Here is a 19,156-nt window from a genome sequence, read left to right as displayed (position 1 = left end):
AATTTTGTTTAGTAAAAATATTTAATAAAAAGTACATTATGAATGTAGAAATTTATTTATTTTACATTTTTGTAATATGAATTGTATAAAGATTTTCTTGTTATAAGTGTTTTTTTTTTTTTTTTTTTGCATATTTATTTATATATTTTGCATCAGATCAACAAATGGCCTTAGTGTAGATTAGTGCTGTCCATTGTTTTAATCCTGAAGGGTCATAAAAGGGATGGGGATACCATAGTGCTTATATTAAATTGCTAAATTTAACAAATTACAGATTTATATGGGCAGCAGTAGTTATATCACAACTTTTTGTATCATAGAATTGTAGCTATGTCAGTATTTTCTGTTTTATACTAATGGTTCTCTCTTAATATTTAGAAAACGTGTGCAGTCGACTGTGGGCCTTTGAAAGAGTTCCCAACAGAAGTCTGAGAGGTCTGGAGAATGCTATTATATTCACATCAAACAAGGAAGCATGTTTGACCTCTTGTCTTAATGAAGTTCGGTTTGTATGTCGTTCTGCTGAGTTCAATTACATAAGCTTGGAGTGTCGGCTGAGCGAGTTTGACCGACGATTTCCAGGAGTGTATTCAAATATTGCTGAATCTCAGGGAGCAGACTACTTTGAAAATTCTTGCCTGCAACGTAAGAATTTTTTTATTATTTGTTTAATAACTCTTCAGATTGCTTCTGAGTTAAAAAAAAAAAAAAAAAAAAAAAAAAAAAAAATGGATCCAATATTTCTTGCATTTGAGGGTACAGTTCTAAAACTCTTTGTAGGCTGGCTGCTAAATAGTCTGCTGGACTGGGTAGGCCTTCACATCAGCTGGTATATAATCTTACTGTCTCTACTCTGAAATAATGACTGGAGAGAGTCCGAGTAGCGTGTGTATATGTTGGGGGGGGGACTGTTGAGGCCACATTATGTATTCAAATGTATTAAGGAGCTAGGTATATTCTTGCTGTGTATGCACCATATCAAAAAATTTAATTCATACATCATGTTTCTCCCCTCCCCTTTCACTTTTACTTTTTGTATTGAATGTAACATGAATAGTCAAACTAATAGAACAAACTTATTTGTAAAACCTTCTGAGTACTTCCTCATTCATTTCACTAATATGTGTGGTCTTATTTACAATCTCAGTGATGTCCATTTCCACCTAAAATTTTCCAAGCTCCAATTTTGTGAACAGTCTAAATTATGAGATACCTAAAGCACTGCTCATCTCATTTGCCATAACTGTTCACTTAGTGATATCATTTTGGTTCAAAAGTGGTACTTGTCAGAGACTTCCTAATTTGTAATCTCCTCTTTTCAATTCCCTCTGGCTTAAAATCTTTGCCCATTCTGTAAAATTCATCAGTTACGTTTATTATTTTTCCAATTACCATCACATGGAACTCTTTCAATACTTTTCCCCAAAATTCGATTATCTCCAGTCGAACTTTTCTAACTGTGAGATAATTTTAATATGCACAACTCCAGTTGGCTTCAATTTTCTAGATATATGGTTTGGTCAAAATGCTGAGGCTTTTGCAGCAGCATCTTTTTTTTTTTTTTTTTTTTTTTTTTTTAAACGTCCTCAAGGAACTTTAGATCACATTTTAGTGGTGTCTCTCCTGTAGTGAAGCCTTGCTCTCGTGGGTATTCTTGTGTCACCCCCTTCTTTGGGATTGCACCTGTGATGTCTGTCTGCTCAAGGTGTTCAATCTGCCAGCAGAGGCAGATTTAACGGCGGGTGCACCGGTCGCACGCCCTGGGCCTCAACTTCTGAAGGGCCCATGCAAAACCCCAACAAATTAGTTGAACATATTAGTTCAAAACTTTGTGATTATTATTATGCTATTATTAATTATATTATACGTATATTATATTCAAATTTTATTGGAAATAAAACATTAATAGTACATAATATTTTTTATTTATTTAAAAAAATGGTTAACATGTATTTTTATTTTCCCTGTCTCTCTCTTTTTTTTAAGGGGCCCAATATTTTCTTCTGTGCCCGAGGCCTCAACCGATCTTAATCTGCTCCTGTCTGTCAGGACAAAAATCCAAGCCCTTGGCAACCAAGGGTTTTATCAACACTTGCTCCCTGCAGCTTTTGGATCACATTGTGTTTTGTAATGAAATAACCACTTGGTGTCATTTCATCCCACATAACCCTTTCATCTCTACTTGTTTCTTCTGGCATGTTTTAGGATATTGACAGAGAGCGAGACATGAGGTAACACATAACAACATTTATTAAGTAAAGAAAATCATATACACAATACACTTACATCCTGAATTAATACAATTATTAAAACATGCATTGCTTCAAAGTTCAAACTTATAATGACCACGAGAATTTAATTATGGTTATAAAATCATATAGTTGAGTATCTTCATAGTATTCTGTGTTTCTACTTTCTAGACATATACATCCCTTGACTTTGTCACCTTCTAAATAACTATAAGCAGGATAAACTATGATGTACAAAAACACCTTCATATTCTACATATCTTTATAAAGTAAACATTTTTTGTGATCACACTATGTCACCTTTTATCAAATATTCTCATTATACTTAAAGGACTAGTATCTGTCCATACTTGATTATTTTTACTCCTTGTTGATATTTAGTTTACTAGGAAAAAACTATCAGGTATTTTCAACAATCATAGTTATTCCACACATTATTGAATTGACACAGATTTTAGTACTTAGGGAGGAAGCGTTTAGTTCAACGTAGTTTTGGTGTTTCAAACATTTTCATTTGCACATAAGAAACGGTTTGCGTACCAAGTTAAACTGCTTTCTCCTGGGGCCTGTTAAGAGTCATCCTTCTCTCCAGTGGAAACTAGGGCATAGTCCTCTATGGTTTTCCCACTTCTACCTGCACCAGGACGGATGGTGCTGGCAGCGTCTGTAGAAGCTTGGGCAAGACGAACAATGGTCACTCTGACAGCAGCAGTAGCATCGACAACTGCAGGAATCAACCACACAGTGATGAACTGACAGAGCCTCCGGTGACAAAGACCACCCCTTTGGTGTCTTTTGGGTCCTGTTTATATTCTCAACTTGCTTTTCCTTCCAAGGAAAAACTCTCTCTCATTGGCCAGTGGAAGTCACATGTTCCTTGATGGTCCAGGGGTGACTCACAGCCCCAAAAGGGTCCCCTCATCTCTGAGTGTCTTATTTGGCACTATGGTGTCGGGGATATTAATAAAAACCGCCCACCTACTTTCCCAGGCTGTCTTTCATTCTTCCAAAACCTCCCATGCCATCTGGTTCATTTCCTCAGCCATAAAACTTTTAAGTATTGTGGTTGGTGTGAGAAGTCAGGTTCCTGCATTCTTTTCTTGCACATTAATTAATACAATTCTAAATAACATCCTCTCTGTTTAACAGCTTTCTATGGACGCCATTTTTTTTCTGACACTGTTGTGTTCTTTGGCCCGCGTATGCTGGTAGGAACATAGGGAGGCTTTGACTTGCTTCTTATCAGATATGGGGAGAAAAATCGTGCAACGCAGTTAGGGTGAGAGGGTTTTATGTTCCCTGAGATCAAACTTTTGCTAGTTACTTTGAGAATATTTTCTCCATCTTTCCATCTGGTACTGAGTTCCCAATAACTTCATGATTCACGCTCGATATTCCTCTGTTACAATATCGACAACTAAGTATTTGACTGGATTGGATGGGATCACAGGGAAGGTAAAAACTCTTGAGCTAACACTTGGCATCATGTTTGGCATTACAGGAATGCAAAATGGGATGATCTGCATGATTTCCATTCCTCTTTTCCTTGGTTAGATTACTGTTTTAAATCTTTTCAACCCAATGTTTGCTCGGATAATATGAGTAATATTGTTCTTAAGGATTGAAATTCATTATTCCATATTCCAACTTAAAATCTTGTATAAGACATCTGGGGCTGATAGGATCTATCCAGTTATGTTAAAAGAAAAGCAGAAGATATAAGTTAACTTTAATCCATAATTATGAGAGCATTCTTGGATTCAAGGGAGGTCCTATTAATTGGAGATGTGCAAATATCTTCTCAATTCACAGGAGTGAAGTGACTAATTACAGACCTGTACGCTTTACCTCTATTCCAGGAAAAAACAGTGGAATTAGTGTTTAAAGAAGTATTGTAAGATCATCTTGCCAGGCAGGAATGCAGTTATATAGAAATCACTGCATGGATTTGTTAGGGTTAGATTATGTTTGATCAATCTGATTAGCTACTGTGACATACAAATAAAGGAACTGGACGTGTAGAATAATTTTGATACTGTTCCACATTAATTTCACACTGCTGTAGAAATTATAGCAATGTGGAATTAGGGTTAAGTTACTGCTATTGATAAAGGGATGGTTGAATGGCAGCATGCATAGGGTGGTCATATATGGACACTGCTCTTCTTGGACTAATGTTATTAGTGGAGTCCTGAGCTCAATTCTGGACCCCATACTGTTTTCAATATTTATTAATGATATTGATGAAGGCACATCAAGCTTATTATGTAAGTTTACACGTGAAGGTTGGCAGGATGGTCAATGACAGGAATCAAGAGCATACTACTGCAGCAAGAACTATAAATTAGACAAAGTAAATAGGCTGAAGGGTTGATAAGTGGCAGCTGAGGTTTACATTGATAAATGCAAGGTACTATATATGGGCAGCAGTAATCTCAGAATAACATAACAGGTAGTATCGCACTCAAGTTGGTGAGATAGGGGTAATTGTGTAGTCTGATATTAAGTTTTCTGAGTAGTGGAGACAAGAAATTTGTCAGCAAGGACAAGGAGAGGTTATGCATAAGGCAGTGGTTAGACAACATATTGAATAATGCATACAGGTATGGGAATGGGTGCAGAGAAGAGCAACCAGATTATTTAAGAACACATAGGCATACTCTTACTACAACAGACTTTGGTTCTGAAAATTGCGGTATTTGGAAACTAGGCACTTGTGAGGACACCTCAATGTCCTAATTAATCACTGTACAATTCCGTTTGCTTCAAAGGTGGTAATTGTGCATATGTCTGTTCTTATGTTCCCTGTCAGAGACTTAGTTTGGAAGCTCATCTTTTCGATCTTTTCTGGCTTGTAAACTCTCTGCCCAATTCTGTCAAATTTATCTCTTGCCTCTATCATCTTTCAGCCTCAACTAATCACTTGGAACTCATTGACCTCCTTTCCTTGAAATTGACTTTATCCAGTCCATTTCCTAACATTGAGGTAGTTTTTCTTGGTGGTTTTTAATGTCCACAACTCCAGTTGGCTTCTGCTTTCTAGTCACATGGACCCCACTAGTTGATATGCTGAAACTGTTGCAGTTACTAATGACCTTGCACAGATTGTTCATTTACTTACCAGAATACCAAACAGTCCAAAAACCCACAGCCAAAACTTGTGATCTTTTTATCTCAAACAATCCTTCCAAGTACATGGTCAAGGTGATTGGTTCTCTAGTCACTGCTGATCACAATTTGGCAATGGTCTGTTCTCCAGTGGGACCTTTATCTCATGTCCATTCTCAGCTTTGTGTTGTTTGACATTATAAGAATGCAAAATGAGATGATCTGTGAGATTTCTACTCCTCTTTTCCTTGGTTGGATTGCTGTTTTAAATCATCTGATGTCAATGTCTGCTCAGATTGAGTCAGTGAAATTATTCTTGTAGGAATGAAATCCTTTATTCCACACCCCACCTTAAAATCTCATCATTTATATAGACTTTGGTTTTCAATAAATGTGTTTGGCTTTGTTGAAGAGGCCTCTGGAGTCGGGAACTCTATGATTCATCTATGATGTGACTAAAACACTGACTCAATTCGATAAAATGCCTTTATTAAACAAAAAAAAAAATAAAATAACGTACTGACAGTATAAACTGTATATTAAAATAAAATAAAATAAAAATAAAATAAGATGGTATATAACAAGAATAAAATGCAATAAAATATAAAAATTAAAAGCGCTAAAAAGATGTTTAAAATCACTAAAAAAATACTAACAGGAGCTTTCGGCAGCAGTGGCCACCTTCATCAGCAATAATGGTTGCAGGTTATCCGACAATCTATATATTTATGCATACTCCCCAGCAGGTCCGCAACATGAACTATGGCACCTGCGAATGGTTCAATGAAAGAAGGTAATATTAATTACCTTCTTTCATTCCTATCCATAGTTTTGCTGACAATAGCTGATTGCTTTCTACCTTCTAGTTTGAGAAACCTTGCCCTGCACAAACAGCTTTAACTTCTTCAATATCCACTACCAATTCCTTAAATTCTGATCTCCAGGTAATTTTCCAGTGGGTCAAAGATAATTTGGTTAATTTCAATCCTTCTAAAACTCAGTCTTGTCTTATATCGAACAATAAGCATTCCTATGCTTCTGTGCTTATCTTTGCTTTCTAGACAGATTTCTAGACAATATCACATATCTCTTTTAGGGATTACCCTGAATTCTAATCTCTCTCTCTCTCTCTGTTGGCATAAGCACATCACAAATATTATTTCATCTGCATCTAAAAAACTGGGTTTTCTCTTTCATTTTTGGCATTACTTTTCTTCTGAACAGGTACTCACTCTGTACAAATCACAAATTCCATGGATTATGGCAGTGCCCTCATAACTTCTCTCAGGCTTCTAGACTTCATTCAGAAGAGTACAGTTAGGTTAATCAGTTACCCATCTCTTACAAAGTCTCTCCACTCTTTCTCTCAGGGACATTTTGTTTTTGCTGCATGCCTTTCCTGTAGCTACTTTCATGGGCACTGGTCTTCTGAATTGGCTTCTATAATTCTTCCTTTCCCTCTTCCAAAACAGCGTGAAGCCATGCTGAAACCAGTCAGCATCCTTCTACTGTCCAACTTCAAACTCGCAGAACAACTTTTCTTCTTCCTCATTTATTCCCTCGACTTCTGTTTTTTTTTTTTTTTTTTTTTGGAACAACCTCCCTTCACATGTATTTCCTGAAAATTGCAATCTGCAAAAGTTCAAGTCTAATGTCAACAAGTGTCTTCTTTTGTCTTCTCGACCTTCAACCCATGTACAGTACTAAGTGCTGTAGGTTCTTTTATGTTAGGGATTTTTATAAAAAAAAAAAACCTGATTGAAGTGTTTAAGGCCTTAAATTTATCGAGTAATTAAATCCTGATGGCATTGCTACCCTTTCATGGACACACATTAAAAATGTTGACTACATTAAATTGAAAATGGATGACTGTAGGATTGATGTGCAGTAGTTTTTGTTCAGTTAGGAAGTAACTGATTGTTGGCACAAAGTGCCATCTGGTATTGTAGAAGTGAGTAGTGCAAATAATTTAAGGAAGAATAAGACAAATTATTAGACTGGATGGGAAGATGAGTTAGGTAATTTTTTTTTTTCCTTTTTTTTTTTTTTTTTGGCTGATGTGCTGTTTAAAAGCTTACTTTTATGCATTATTTGCTGATACTAATTTTACCTATCACAGCCATTGGCTAGGATTTGCTCACAGAGGCGGCATGATTTTATTCAACTGACTGCCAGCTGCTCACATGTAGATAATAAGCAGTCCCGTAATTTCAGGTGAGTAAAAATGATAGGATATGTAAAAGAATAAAGTTATGAGAAATATCAGTGGTAGCTTTGTTGGCAGTTTGCAGGTTTATGAAGCCACCATTTTTTTTTTTTTTTTTTTTTTTAATAGTCAAGTGAAGTTACTATATAATTATAAATTATTTAATTACTTGGTACTCTGCTATAATCTGCTATAATGTAGGCATGGATAATAAAGCAATATTATCCATGCCTATACACAAGTACAACATGTCAGTATGGTGCAAGAAATAAAGTAATTTTGTGATCTCATGTTGTTGGTGTAGTTGGTTGCAATTAGCCATTAAACCAAGTGTGATGATGAATGTTCAGTGGTATTTTCATGCATTGAAGGGTTACAGGCATAGTACATTATTGGAGTTAATTTTGGCTTGGTTGCAGAACAGTGGCAACTCATTAAATGAGTGAATACTTTGTTGTTGTTGTTGTTGTTGTTGTTGATATGGGGGTTTGATGGCACATGAGAATACTTTGTTAAATATGTTGTTTTGGTGTACCTTTGCATGGATGAGATAAGTGCAGATTTTTGTGACTATAGCAGCTTTTAATAAAAGTAGAGCATTAAAAATCTGAACATCAATAATTCAAAGCATGAGTAATCTGAATGAGGAAGCTTCTTTTTTTTTTAATGCTGGTGCTATAAAATGATTACAGTAAGTGCTGGTTAATGCGATCACGTTTGCATAAACTAAATTTTGATTCTATTAAATGCCAGCCTGTCCATTAGACAAACCTAGGCAGTCGCCTAGGATGCAAAGATCCTAGGGGTTCATTCCAACAAAATGTAATTTTTTAGTGGTTAAAAAAAATAATTATTTAAATTAAATAAGGTAATAATATTTTCTAAACAAAGAAATAACATTATATAAATGTTTTATCAAATATTAAGAATATATTTTTAAAAAAAGATTGATTTTCAACATAATCCACTTTATGGTTTTATGACATTCGGGGTCACTTTGTCTGTGCATCGCTTTGAAATTTAATTAAAAGCTTCCGAAAATTTAATAGAAAAGGTAGGGAAGAAGGAATAATATTGTAGATGAATTGATGGACAGATGAATGGGTGGGAATAGGTAAGCTTGTTGGTAGGCAGGGTGATGGATGGATAGATAGGCAGATGGATGGTACAGAATACAACTGGGGTGCAAATTTCAAGTCTCACCTAGGGCGCATGAAACCCTTGTGCCGGCTCTGATTAAACGGTAATTCTAATAAGTGAAAATCAGAGGAATAGTGAAAATCAGAGGAGTATAAAAACACCTGATACTGCGCTCCGTTAATCAGTGTTAGTCTTGTTCTTCAGATGGGAAAGGCAGCTGACTTTGACTTATGCGAGTTTGACAAAGGCCAAATTGTAATGGCCAGATGACTGGGTCAGAGCATATTTGAAACGGCATGGCTGGTGGGATGCTCACAGTCAGCCGTGGTTAGTACCTACCGAAAGTGGTCCAAGGAGGAAAAACCCACGAACTGCTGGTGAGGTGTTGGACGACTGCGGCTCATTGATGCTCGAGGTGAGCGAAAGCTCTCTCGGATGGTACGGGGCAACAGAAGGGCGACTGTGGTGCAACTCGCTGGTAATTGGAATGCTAGTGATGGGAGTAATGTGTCACAACACACAGTATATCGAACCCTGCTGAAAATGGGGCTGCATAGCTGCAAGTTGCTCCAAGTGCCCATGATAACCATAGTTCACCAGCGACAGTGCCTACAATGCTCAATCTTCCAATCACTTGTCCAGTTTCATTTCCAATCACTCAAGGTCCAGTTTCGATGCTCACATACACTAGCATCGAAACTGGACCTTGAGTGATTGGAAGAAGGTCGTCTGGTCCGATGAATCAATGTTTCCTGTTGCACCATGTGGACGGTTGGGTACATATGCATCGTTTACCTGGGGAAGTGATGGCGCCTGGATGCACTGTGTGACGAAAAGAAACCGGTGGCAGTGGTGTCATGCTTTGGGAAATGTTCTGCTGGGATACCCCAGGTGCAGTCATCCATGTGCTGGGCACTCTGATGTCTACCACCTACCTAAACATCATTGCTGACTGGGTACATCCTTTCATGGCAACGGTCTTCCCCTCTGGCAGTGTCGTCTTTCAGCAGGATAATGTGCCATGCCACACCGCCTAGATTGTTTGAGACTGGTTCGTGGAACATGAGGAAGACTTCCAGGTATTGCCCTGGCCTTCAAATTACCTAGACATCAATCCCGTCAAGCATCTGTGGTTTGTGTTGGCTACGTTGTTGTTGTTATTTGGTTTTTAGGAGCATTAGCAACTAAGGCCATATTGCTCCGGGATATGCGGTGGTCATTCCCTGAATGACCTTTCCGCATCCTCCGTATTTGGTGGTGACGGGCTCGAACCCCGGTCTAATCAAGAAGCGTGTGCTACGCACTGCTGCTCCTTCCCACCTGGCTACGGAGGCGCCCGGTTTGTGTTGGAACAGCAACTCCGATCTGTGGCGTCTCAACCATGGGCCTTACAGTAGTTATAGGATCTGCTGGTTACGTGTTGGTACCAGATATCACAAGATGCATTTAGAAATCTTGTAGCATCCATGACTCACCAGATACAAGCTGTTGGTTGCACATGGAGGACCAACATCATATTAGGTAGGTGGTCATAATGTTTTGGCTCATCAGTGTATGTAAATCAAGCCCAGGGTATGGGGCTCTTTTAGTTGGTTTTGATTTGGTACATTGGTAGTAGTGCCTGAAACCACAACATTTACGACATGTTTATTTAGATTTCAGCAAAGCATTTGACTCTACTTGGATGTTTTGGACAATTACAGTGGCAGTACTACAGAAATTGTCCTAGTCAGTACCAGCAATCGTCACATGGAACTGGTTTGTGGAAAATGACATTGAAAATTCTGACCAGCTCCAAGTTTGTACCTCAACTCCATTTGAAAAGCTGTGGGATGGTTTGCAGTTCTGATAAGCTATGGTTGAAACTGCCTTTCAAATTGGATCTGACAGGCAACTGAATTGCAGGAGTAATAGAGTTGAATGCTGCTGACACCTACCAGAAATTTGTAAAAAGTATGTCTAGAAAGGTTAAGGTGTCAATATTTCAAGCTGTGCACAGCTTGAAATAATGACACCTCATGACTTGAGCAAATTTGATGCCTATCAAAAATGATTCAACCCATCTATATCTTATTTTTTTAGATTATAATAATCACATTAATTTTGTTAATTTTTTTACTTTTTTTTGCTCTTCAATAAGATATTTAATTCTTAAATTTGTATTTTATGTGTAAACTTGTAGCTGGTCAGCTGTGCCGAGGGAAAACAACTTATGGATATGCACAGCTAGGGTTACCCCAGACACATGTAGTCAGTTTTGTGGATAACAGTTACTACTTGGATAAGCAAGTAATTGTAAGTATTTTAATTTATTTTTTGTTTGCAACTCCAAGGGGCTCACATTTAGTGAGTATGGGCTTGGCACACCCAGGGCCCTGAGCTGGATATCATCATTCTTCTCTTACTTGGTGATTCCCTTTTACTTCTCTCTCTCTCTCTCTCGCTCAGGGTAACTCGGGAATTTTTTTTCGGTGGTGCAGCATAAGCCCCAGGCTTCCTTGCACCATGTACCTAAGTAATAGTAATAAACTCATTATCTATGCAATTTCTGTTTTTTTGTAAACAGGACCACAGTGATATGCAAGGCAATGAGGCACATGAACTGAATCTTACATTTGGTATCACCTTCTGCTTGTTTGCATAATATTTTTGTGAAAATGGATTTGAAAGTAAGACAATCCTGAAATAGTTGCCTCATTACTCTATATATCACCACATTTGTGGTTGTATATCATGTTCAAATGGTATACAGCTATGGAAGCAGGAATTTAATTTTTTTTTTTTTGTTTTGTTTTTCTGATTGTTTATTTTCAGTTTTAAATTTTGTTTATTTTGGCATTTTTTTTGCCCAAGAGACCAAATTGACAATCTTAAATTTGGTTCTGCAGTGGGCAACCCATGGGGACATGTAAATATTATGAACATTGTGGTAACATTTTAACTTATTGAAAAGTGAAATTTTAATGCAGAGACTATAAGAGGTGTTGGATTCATAAGGCCTGTTGAGATAAGGTATTAACAACTTCTGAGAAGGGGGATATTGAAGCTAAAGTATAAAAAAGCACTTGGGGTGGATGATATCTGTCCACTCATATTAAGAGAGGCAGCAAAGGAGGTAAGCAAACCCTTAGCCATAATTATGAGAGTATCTTTGGATTCAGGCAATGTCCCTGTGGACTGGAGATGTGTACATGTGTCCCATTTCACATTGGGAGATCAAAGGATGACATGAATAATTACAAACCTGTTAGCTTAACTTTTGTTCCAGGGAAAATAATGGCATCACTGGTTAAAAAAAAAAAGGAATGTTGGGCCATCTAGACAGGAGTGCAGTTATACTTCATTCTCAACATGAATTTGTTAAGGGACAATCTTGTCTGACCAATTTGATTGGATTACTATGATGCAGTAACAAAGTAATTGGTTGCAAAAAATAATTTTGATATCATATACTTGGATTTCAGGAAAGCTTTTTATACTGTTGCACACAAAAAGACTGCTGTACAAATTGGAGAAGTGTGGCATCAAGGACAAGTTACTGTCATGGATAAAGGAATGGTTGAGTGGGAGAAGACAGACAGACATGAAAAGCAGTGTCAGTGGGCACTGCTGTTCATGGACTAATGTTATTAGTAGAGTCAGGATTCAGTGCTGGGCCCATTTTTGTGTTCTGTATTTATTAATGATATTGATGAAGGTATATGAGGCTTAAGTATTAATTAATGATTTTGATTAAGTATTAAGTATTTATTAATGTTGTTGATGAAGGTATATGAATAGTCAAGGTATGCTACTGTAACAAGATCTAGAAAAATTAGGAAGATGGGCTGAGAATGCTAATTGAAGTTTAACACTGACTAATGCAAGATACTGCATATAGGTAGCAGTAATAGATTAAATAGATTTTAAATAGATTCAAGGCAGAACTAGACAAACATTTGGAGCGAGTGGATGGGTGAAATGAGAAGTTTTTTTTTTGGCTGATGCTATATAAGCTTGCTTTCTTGCATCATGTGCCTTTACTAATGCTAATGCTGATTCTAGATTAACATACCAACTGTGTGGTGCTACACTCAGGGTAGGTGGAAAATCAAAACGTCCTGGGGTAATTGTGCAGTCAGATATGAAATTCTCTGAGCAGTGCAGACAGGCTACCAGGACATTCATTGGGGTTTTGTCAGTGACATACAGGAATTTTGCTAGCAGGTGAGAAGGATGTGATTATCCCATTGTTTAAGGCAATGATCAGGGCAAATTGTTGAGTACTACATACGGGTCTGGAGGCCTCATTTTAGAAATGATAGAGTTGCTGGAGCAGGTACAGAGAAGCGGAATGAAGTTGGTGAGGGAAACAAATGGTTAGTCTTACCAAGAAAGGCTTCAGTTCAGCAAATTGCAGCATCTGGAGACTAGGAACCTGCGAGATGATCTGATTGAGGTGTTTAAGGATTTCAGTGGATTGAGCAACCCAATGTTGGGATTCTTTCCTCTTGCTCAAACTATATATTTGAGGGGGCATAAATTTAAATTGAGGAAGGAAGTTTGCTTTCAGCCAGTGGGTGGTTGATCGTTGGAACAAACTTGCATGTGTTGTTGTGGAAGTGAATAATTTGAATAAATTCAAGAATGGAGGAGATGGACAGTGATGTGGAAAGTGATTTATTATTATTTTTTTTTGGTGCAGTATAAGCTTGCTTTCTTGCATCATTTGCTACTACTAATATTAATACTGAGTTCAAATATCTATAGTTTAGTTTAGCATTGGACCTGTGTGGATATAATATTTTCACTCAGAATGACCTTAGGAGTCATCTCCTGAAGTTCTGACACAAAGTTATGGGACATAACTTTTTGCAAGGAAAAGGAGGTGATTGTCCCTCTGTATAAGGCAATGGTCAAGCCATGCCTTGAGTACTGCGTACAGGTCTGGAGACCTCATTTTAGGAAGGATGTAGATTTGCTTGAGCATGTGCAGAGAAGGGCAACAAGATTGGTGATGGAATGAAGGGATCCTCTTACCAAGAGAGGCTTAAGTTCTGCAAATTGCAGTAGCTGGAGACTAGGCACCTGCGAGGTGATCTGGTTGAGGTGTGTAAGGCCTTGAATGGGTTGAGCATGCTGAATTCTGATGGGATTCTTCCCCTTGTTCAGATTACAAACCTAAGGGGGCATAAATTAAAATTGAGGAAGCTGTAGAATAGATGTGTGGAAATTTACCTTTAGCCAGCAGGTGGTTAATTGCTGGAACAAATTTCCATCTGTCGTGGAAATTGATAGGTTAAATAAATTTAAGGAGGAACTAACAAACATTTAGAGGGAATGGTTGTGTGATTTTTTTTTTTTTTTGGCTAATGCTACATAAGCTCATATACTTGCTTTCTTGCATCACATGCCATGATTACTATTACATTTTATATAATTTTCTTTCATTATTAGTTTGGCTTTGCATTGAGGGCTTTATCTGATATGTTTTTAGTTCTTATTTCAGTTAATTTCAGTGAGCATTGATTTGTTTAACATCAACATTTGAACTGTAGTGAACCACCCTTTCGGAAGGTCACAAGAGAATAGTGATTTCATTGTTGTCTTGCTGCCTTCTAACAAGTCAGGTTGCAATGATTGCTGTTTTAATTATTATTATTTTTTTACTTTGTTTGTTGGTCCCATTGTTGTGGTTGGTTTTTAGTAATTTTAGGGTGCTGTTTTGCAATATTCATAGGCACTGGTGTAAATTTTAGTATTAGTATTGGCAACTGATGGAATAGCCAAAAAAATTTCACCTATCTGTCATTTGTCAATATTATCAAATAATTTGTCTAATTCATCTTTAAATTTAAGTTTAAAAATTTCACAACACTTTCACAACAACAAGTGGAAGTTTCTTCCAAATCAACTACCATCTATCTGAGAGCAAATTTCTATTCTCGCCACCATTTTTCCTCAGTTTAAATTTCTGTGTTATCTGAGTCCCATATGTGTGTTGTGTGAGCCAGAGTAAGGATGCTATCAACATTTAGTTTACTCAATCCATTCAGAGCTTTAAACACCTCATTCGGATCTTCCCATAGGTGCCTAGTTTCGGAGGCATTCCTAAGAAATGTAGCGCACGGGTGCCAGTCACAATTTGGCACCCCTACCAAAATATTTATATATTTTGTTGTACTTTTATTCGTATAATGATTATTAATAACAAAAGTAATACAATTATAATTATTGACAACAAAATTTACATAATCACAACTAATAAAAAGTGTAAATTAAAAATTGGTTGGAAAAAAATAAAGAAGTATACATACAAAAGTATTATGTTTATACATATAAATCATATAATGAAGAATAATACAATAATATCATAAATAACTAAATAATGTTTCTTCTTGATTTTCTTACTGAAAAATCATTGACAATTTCAGAAATATTGAAACTAGAGAATCTTTTTCAATACTAATGAGACTCATATTTGTTAACTTTTCTTGCATCATTGTTGATCATAAATAGTTCTTTACCATTTTTAATTTGGAAAAAGTGTGCTCTCCACATGGCAGGAAGGGTGAGAAATACTTGTATTGCAATAATAGGAAACATAGGAAGAAGATCGTTTGAAAAAAATATACTGTAACACATCATATGCTTCCATGTTTGGCTGTATAAAAATTGATAAATTTTCTGTTTCTTCACACAAGTCAATAGAATTGATATCAATTTCTTTTAAAGAAGGATCCAACAAATTAGTTTGTAAGTCCATAAAATGTTTAATTTTGGTTTCTTTATTTAGAGATGGAAACAAACAAAGGGCCAATAAAAAAAAAAAAAAAATTAAAACTATTATTATGAACCTTCAGTTGCTTGAATCTTTCTTCTATTTTTAATATTGTTATATCTAGTATCACATAATAAAAATTTATTTTGTATGAAGCTTCAGGCAAATTTATAGTTTCATAATTACTTTCATAAAGAAACATTCTTTTCTTTTTTTCCTGGTCGTATAATTGAAGCTTCTATAAATCTAGTTTCACAGTCTATTTCAGTAGTAATAGCTATTGCTTCATTTAATGTATTTTGAAACCCATCATCTGGGTTTCAAAATGCTTTAGATGCTTGTTTCTAGATGCTTTAAAATACTCACTTAATTCATGTAACATTTTTATGATTGTTGGTACTGATACATTTAAATTTTGCATTAATTTGCTAACAACATTGATTTTTGATAATATATAATGCTATATTACAAGGGAACAAATAAATGTATAAGATCTGAGTTTTGTTATTAATGATTTAGCTACATTTCTAGAATCACCATGGGAAATATCTGTATAGATACTGTATAGAGCATCATATATTTTATCAAGATTGAATTTAAGTACTTTTACGGCATCAATTATACATTCTCATCGTGTTTCGCAAATAGGTTTAAGTGTAAAGTTTTAAATTTTAAAACCTATTTACATTTTAAATAGGTTTTAAAATGTAAATTTCATGGAAAATGCTAAAAAAATCCTGCAGGATTTTTTTAGCACAATTTCCTAGCTTTTTTTTAGCATTTTTTAGCATAATTTCCTAGAAAGGTGCTGTGAACAGTGTTTCTGGATATTTTTTGACCAAGAAAGTACATACAGCCATGTAAAAAAAGCTGGAGTCCATCTGGACCTTGCACGAGTATTGAAGGGTTAATTTATATAGTAAATTTTAGAGCAGACAAGCATTATGCACACATCAACAAAAGTTCAGTAACAGGTTTTAAAATTTTCTTCATATGTGTATGTAAGTTTCAGGTTTTCAGGCACCCCTTGAATGTTGGTGCCCAGGTGCAGTGCATCCCTGGGTATCAACATTCAAGGGATGTTGGTACCCAGGGACAGCCTGCCCTTGCCTAGTTTACACAAGCTGCAGTTTGCAGAACTGAAATCTCTCTTGGTAAGAGTATCCTTTTGTTCCCCTCACCGAACTCCTTACTCTTCTTTGCACCTGTTCCAACAGATCTACATCCTTCCTAAAATGAGGCATCTAGATCTGTATCTTAATACTTTAATATCCCTACTAGCAAAATTTCTGTGTATTATTGACAAAACCCCATGAACTGCCCATGTATAAAATCTGCACTCTTTAGAGAATTTTGTGTTTGGCTGCCCCAGGTCTTTTTGTTTCTTTATCTTGAATGTGATACCACTTAATTGGTATGGTATTACTTGAATTACTGCTCCCCATATGCAGCAATTTGCATTTATCAGTGAAACTTTAGCCACTTCTTAGCCCATCTGCCTAATTTTTATAGATCTTGTTGCAGTAGTACACCTTGATTCATGCCATTAACCACACTGCTAACCTTTGTATTATCTGCACACTTAGACAATAAGCTTGATATGCCTTCATCAGTGTTATTAATAAATGTTGAAAACAGCAAGAGGCCCAGCACTGAATCCTGAGGAACTCCACTAATAACATTAGTTCAAGAAGAACTGTGCCATTTATAATCACTCCCTCTGTCTTCTGCCACTGAACTATCCCTTTATCTATAGCAGTAATTTGTCTCTAATTGATATCAATTGATATCAATTAGAGACAAATGATTTAGTAATCCAGTATTTGCTCTAATGCCACACTTCTCTAATTTCTGCAGCAGTCTTTCATGTTGCTAGCAGAGTGATTATCCTCTTGTATAAGGCAATGGTCAGGCCACACCTTGAACCACCGCATATCCCTGAAGTAATATGGCCTTAGTTGCTAATGCTCCTAAAAAAAAAAAAAAAAAAGAAGCCACACCTTGAGTACTGTATACAGGTCTGGAGGCCTCATTTTAGGAAGGATGCCGAGTTGCTAGAATGAGTACAGAGAAGAGCAACAAGATTGGTGAGAGGAACAAAGGGGTGCACTTACGAAGAAAGGCTCAAGTTCTGCAAGTTGCAGCAGCTGGAGACTGGGCACCTGCGAGATGATCTGATTGAGGTGTATAAGGCCTTGAATGGTTTGAGCAGGCTCAATGCTGATGGGATGCTTCCGCTTGCTCAGATTAAGGACCTGAGGGGGTATAAATTCAAATTGAGGAAAGACATTTGTAGAACAGATGTGTGGAAATTTGCCATCAGCCAGCGGGTAGTTGATTGCTGGAACAGACTTCCATCTGTTAATGTGGAAGTTGATAGCTTAAATAAATTTAAGGCTGAACTAGACAAACATTTGGAGTGACCGGATGGGTGAAATGGGAAGGTTTTTTTTTTTTTTTTTTTTTTCGGCTAATGCTATATAAGCTTGCTTTTTTCATCATATGCCTATGCTAATACTATTGTGAAACGGTATCAAAAGCTTTTCTGAAATCTAAGTATATGGTGTTAAAATTATTTTGGCATCCAGTTCCTTTGTTACTGCATCATAGTAGCTAATCAGATTGGTCAGACAAAGTTCCCCTTAATAGATACATGCTGCATAACTGCATTTCTGTCAAGATGATTCTGCAGTACTTCTTGAATCACTTAATCCATTATATTTTCTTGGAACAGACATCTGGCTTACAGATCTGTAAATACTCACTTTGCTTTTTGATTGCCCTTTACGAATAGGAGAAACATTTGCACGTCTTCAATCCATTGGGATCTCCCCTGAATCAAAGGATGCTCTCATAATTATGTCCAAGGCCTACTTCTGCCTTTAATTTTGTCTTTTATTATAATTAGATAGATCCCATTATGGGATTCCCATCACTTTCAAGTACTGATGGGGTCAATCCAGCAAGGTAGAATGATATGCGTGAATAATTTTTCTTCCATTTTCTTCTAAGTTATCACAAAATCAATCAGTTTCCAGTTATCTCTGTACTTCTCGTATTTCCATCTCTAAAACATATTTTCTAGCAAATGTAGATGCAGTATATTTATTGTTATAAGTTAACAATAGCAGTATATTTATTGTTATATAAGTTATATAAATGGAACTCGTAGATAATACTCGATACTGAAAAATATATATAGTGTTATAACTGTGTTGGGATACAAGTTTAGGGTTATAATTTTGCCAAAAAATATTTCGCAAATAAATTGATTAGTAATTCTAATATAAATATTGTAATTTCAGCGTTGTCATTTTTTAGCTTAAAATATCAAAAAAAAAAAAAAAGAAAAAAAAGTATTCTTTTATGTTGCATATATGTGGCTGACGTGGCCCAGTAGGTTAAATCTTGAGAAGCTGTGTTGGCCCCATACGTGCGAAGCTATTATGGCATACATATGAAGGTTGTTTGTGATTAGTTTATTGCACGCACATGAGCGCTGCAATAAAATAAACTCTCAAACGTTGCAATAAGTTTGTCCGTATTGTTAGAGATTTTGTGAAAACAAGTTTGTCAGCACGTTGTATTATCCATCATATTGTGTTGTGTTTATCTACAAGTTTGTACAAGTGTGTTGTAAAAAAAAAACTAAAAAGGAATGGCTAAAAGAAAATTACTAAAATAAGAGGAACT

General features: G+C 36.2%; 1 protein-coding gene across 1 annotated transcript in view; it reads left to right on the top strand.

Annotated features, from left to right (window-relative positions):
* Positions 1–19,156, top strand: part of LOC150087198 (uncharacterized) — a 137,900-nt gene that overhangs the window by 15,344 nt on the left and 103,400 nt on the right. Inside the window, exons 3-4 of the mRNA XM_090372407.1 lie at positions 379–645; positions 10,886–10,998. Of these exons, the coding sequence (XP_090228533.1) occupies positions 379–645; positions 10,886–10,998 (380 nt within the window). The remainder of the gene's footprint in view (positions 1–378; positions 646–10,885; positions 10,999–19,156) is intronic.

This window comes from Mastigoproctus giganteus, chromosome 4 (assembly GCF_048544385.1).
Source record: "Mastigoproctus giganteus isolate SK-2022 chromosome 4, ASM4854438v1, whole genome shotgun sequence".
Taxonomy (NCBI): domain Eukaryota; kingdom Metazoa; phylum Arthropoda; class Arachnida; order Uropygi; family Thelyphonidae; genus Mastigoproctus; species Mastigoproctus giganteus.
Note: the sequence above shows the minus strand (reverse complement) of the source record. Positions and strands in the feature narration are given on the sequence as shown.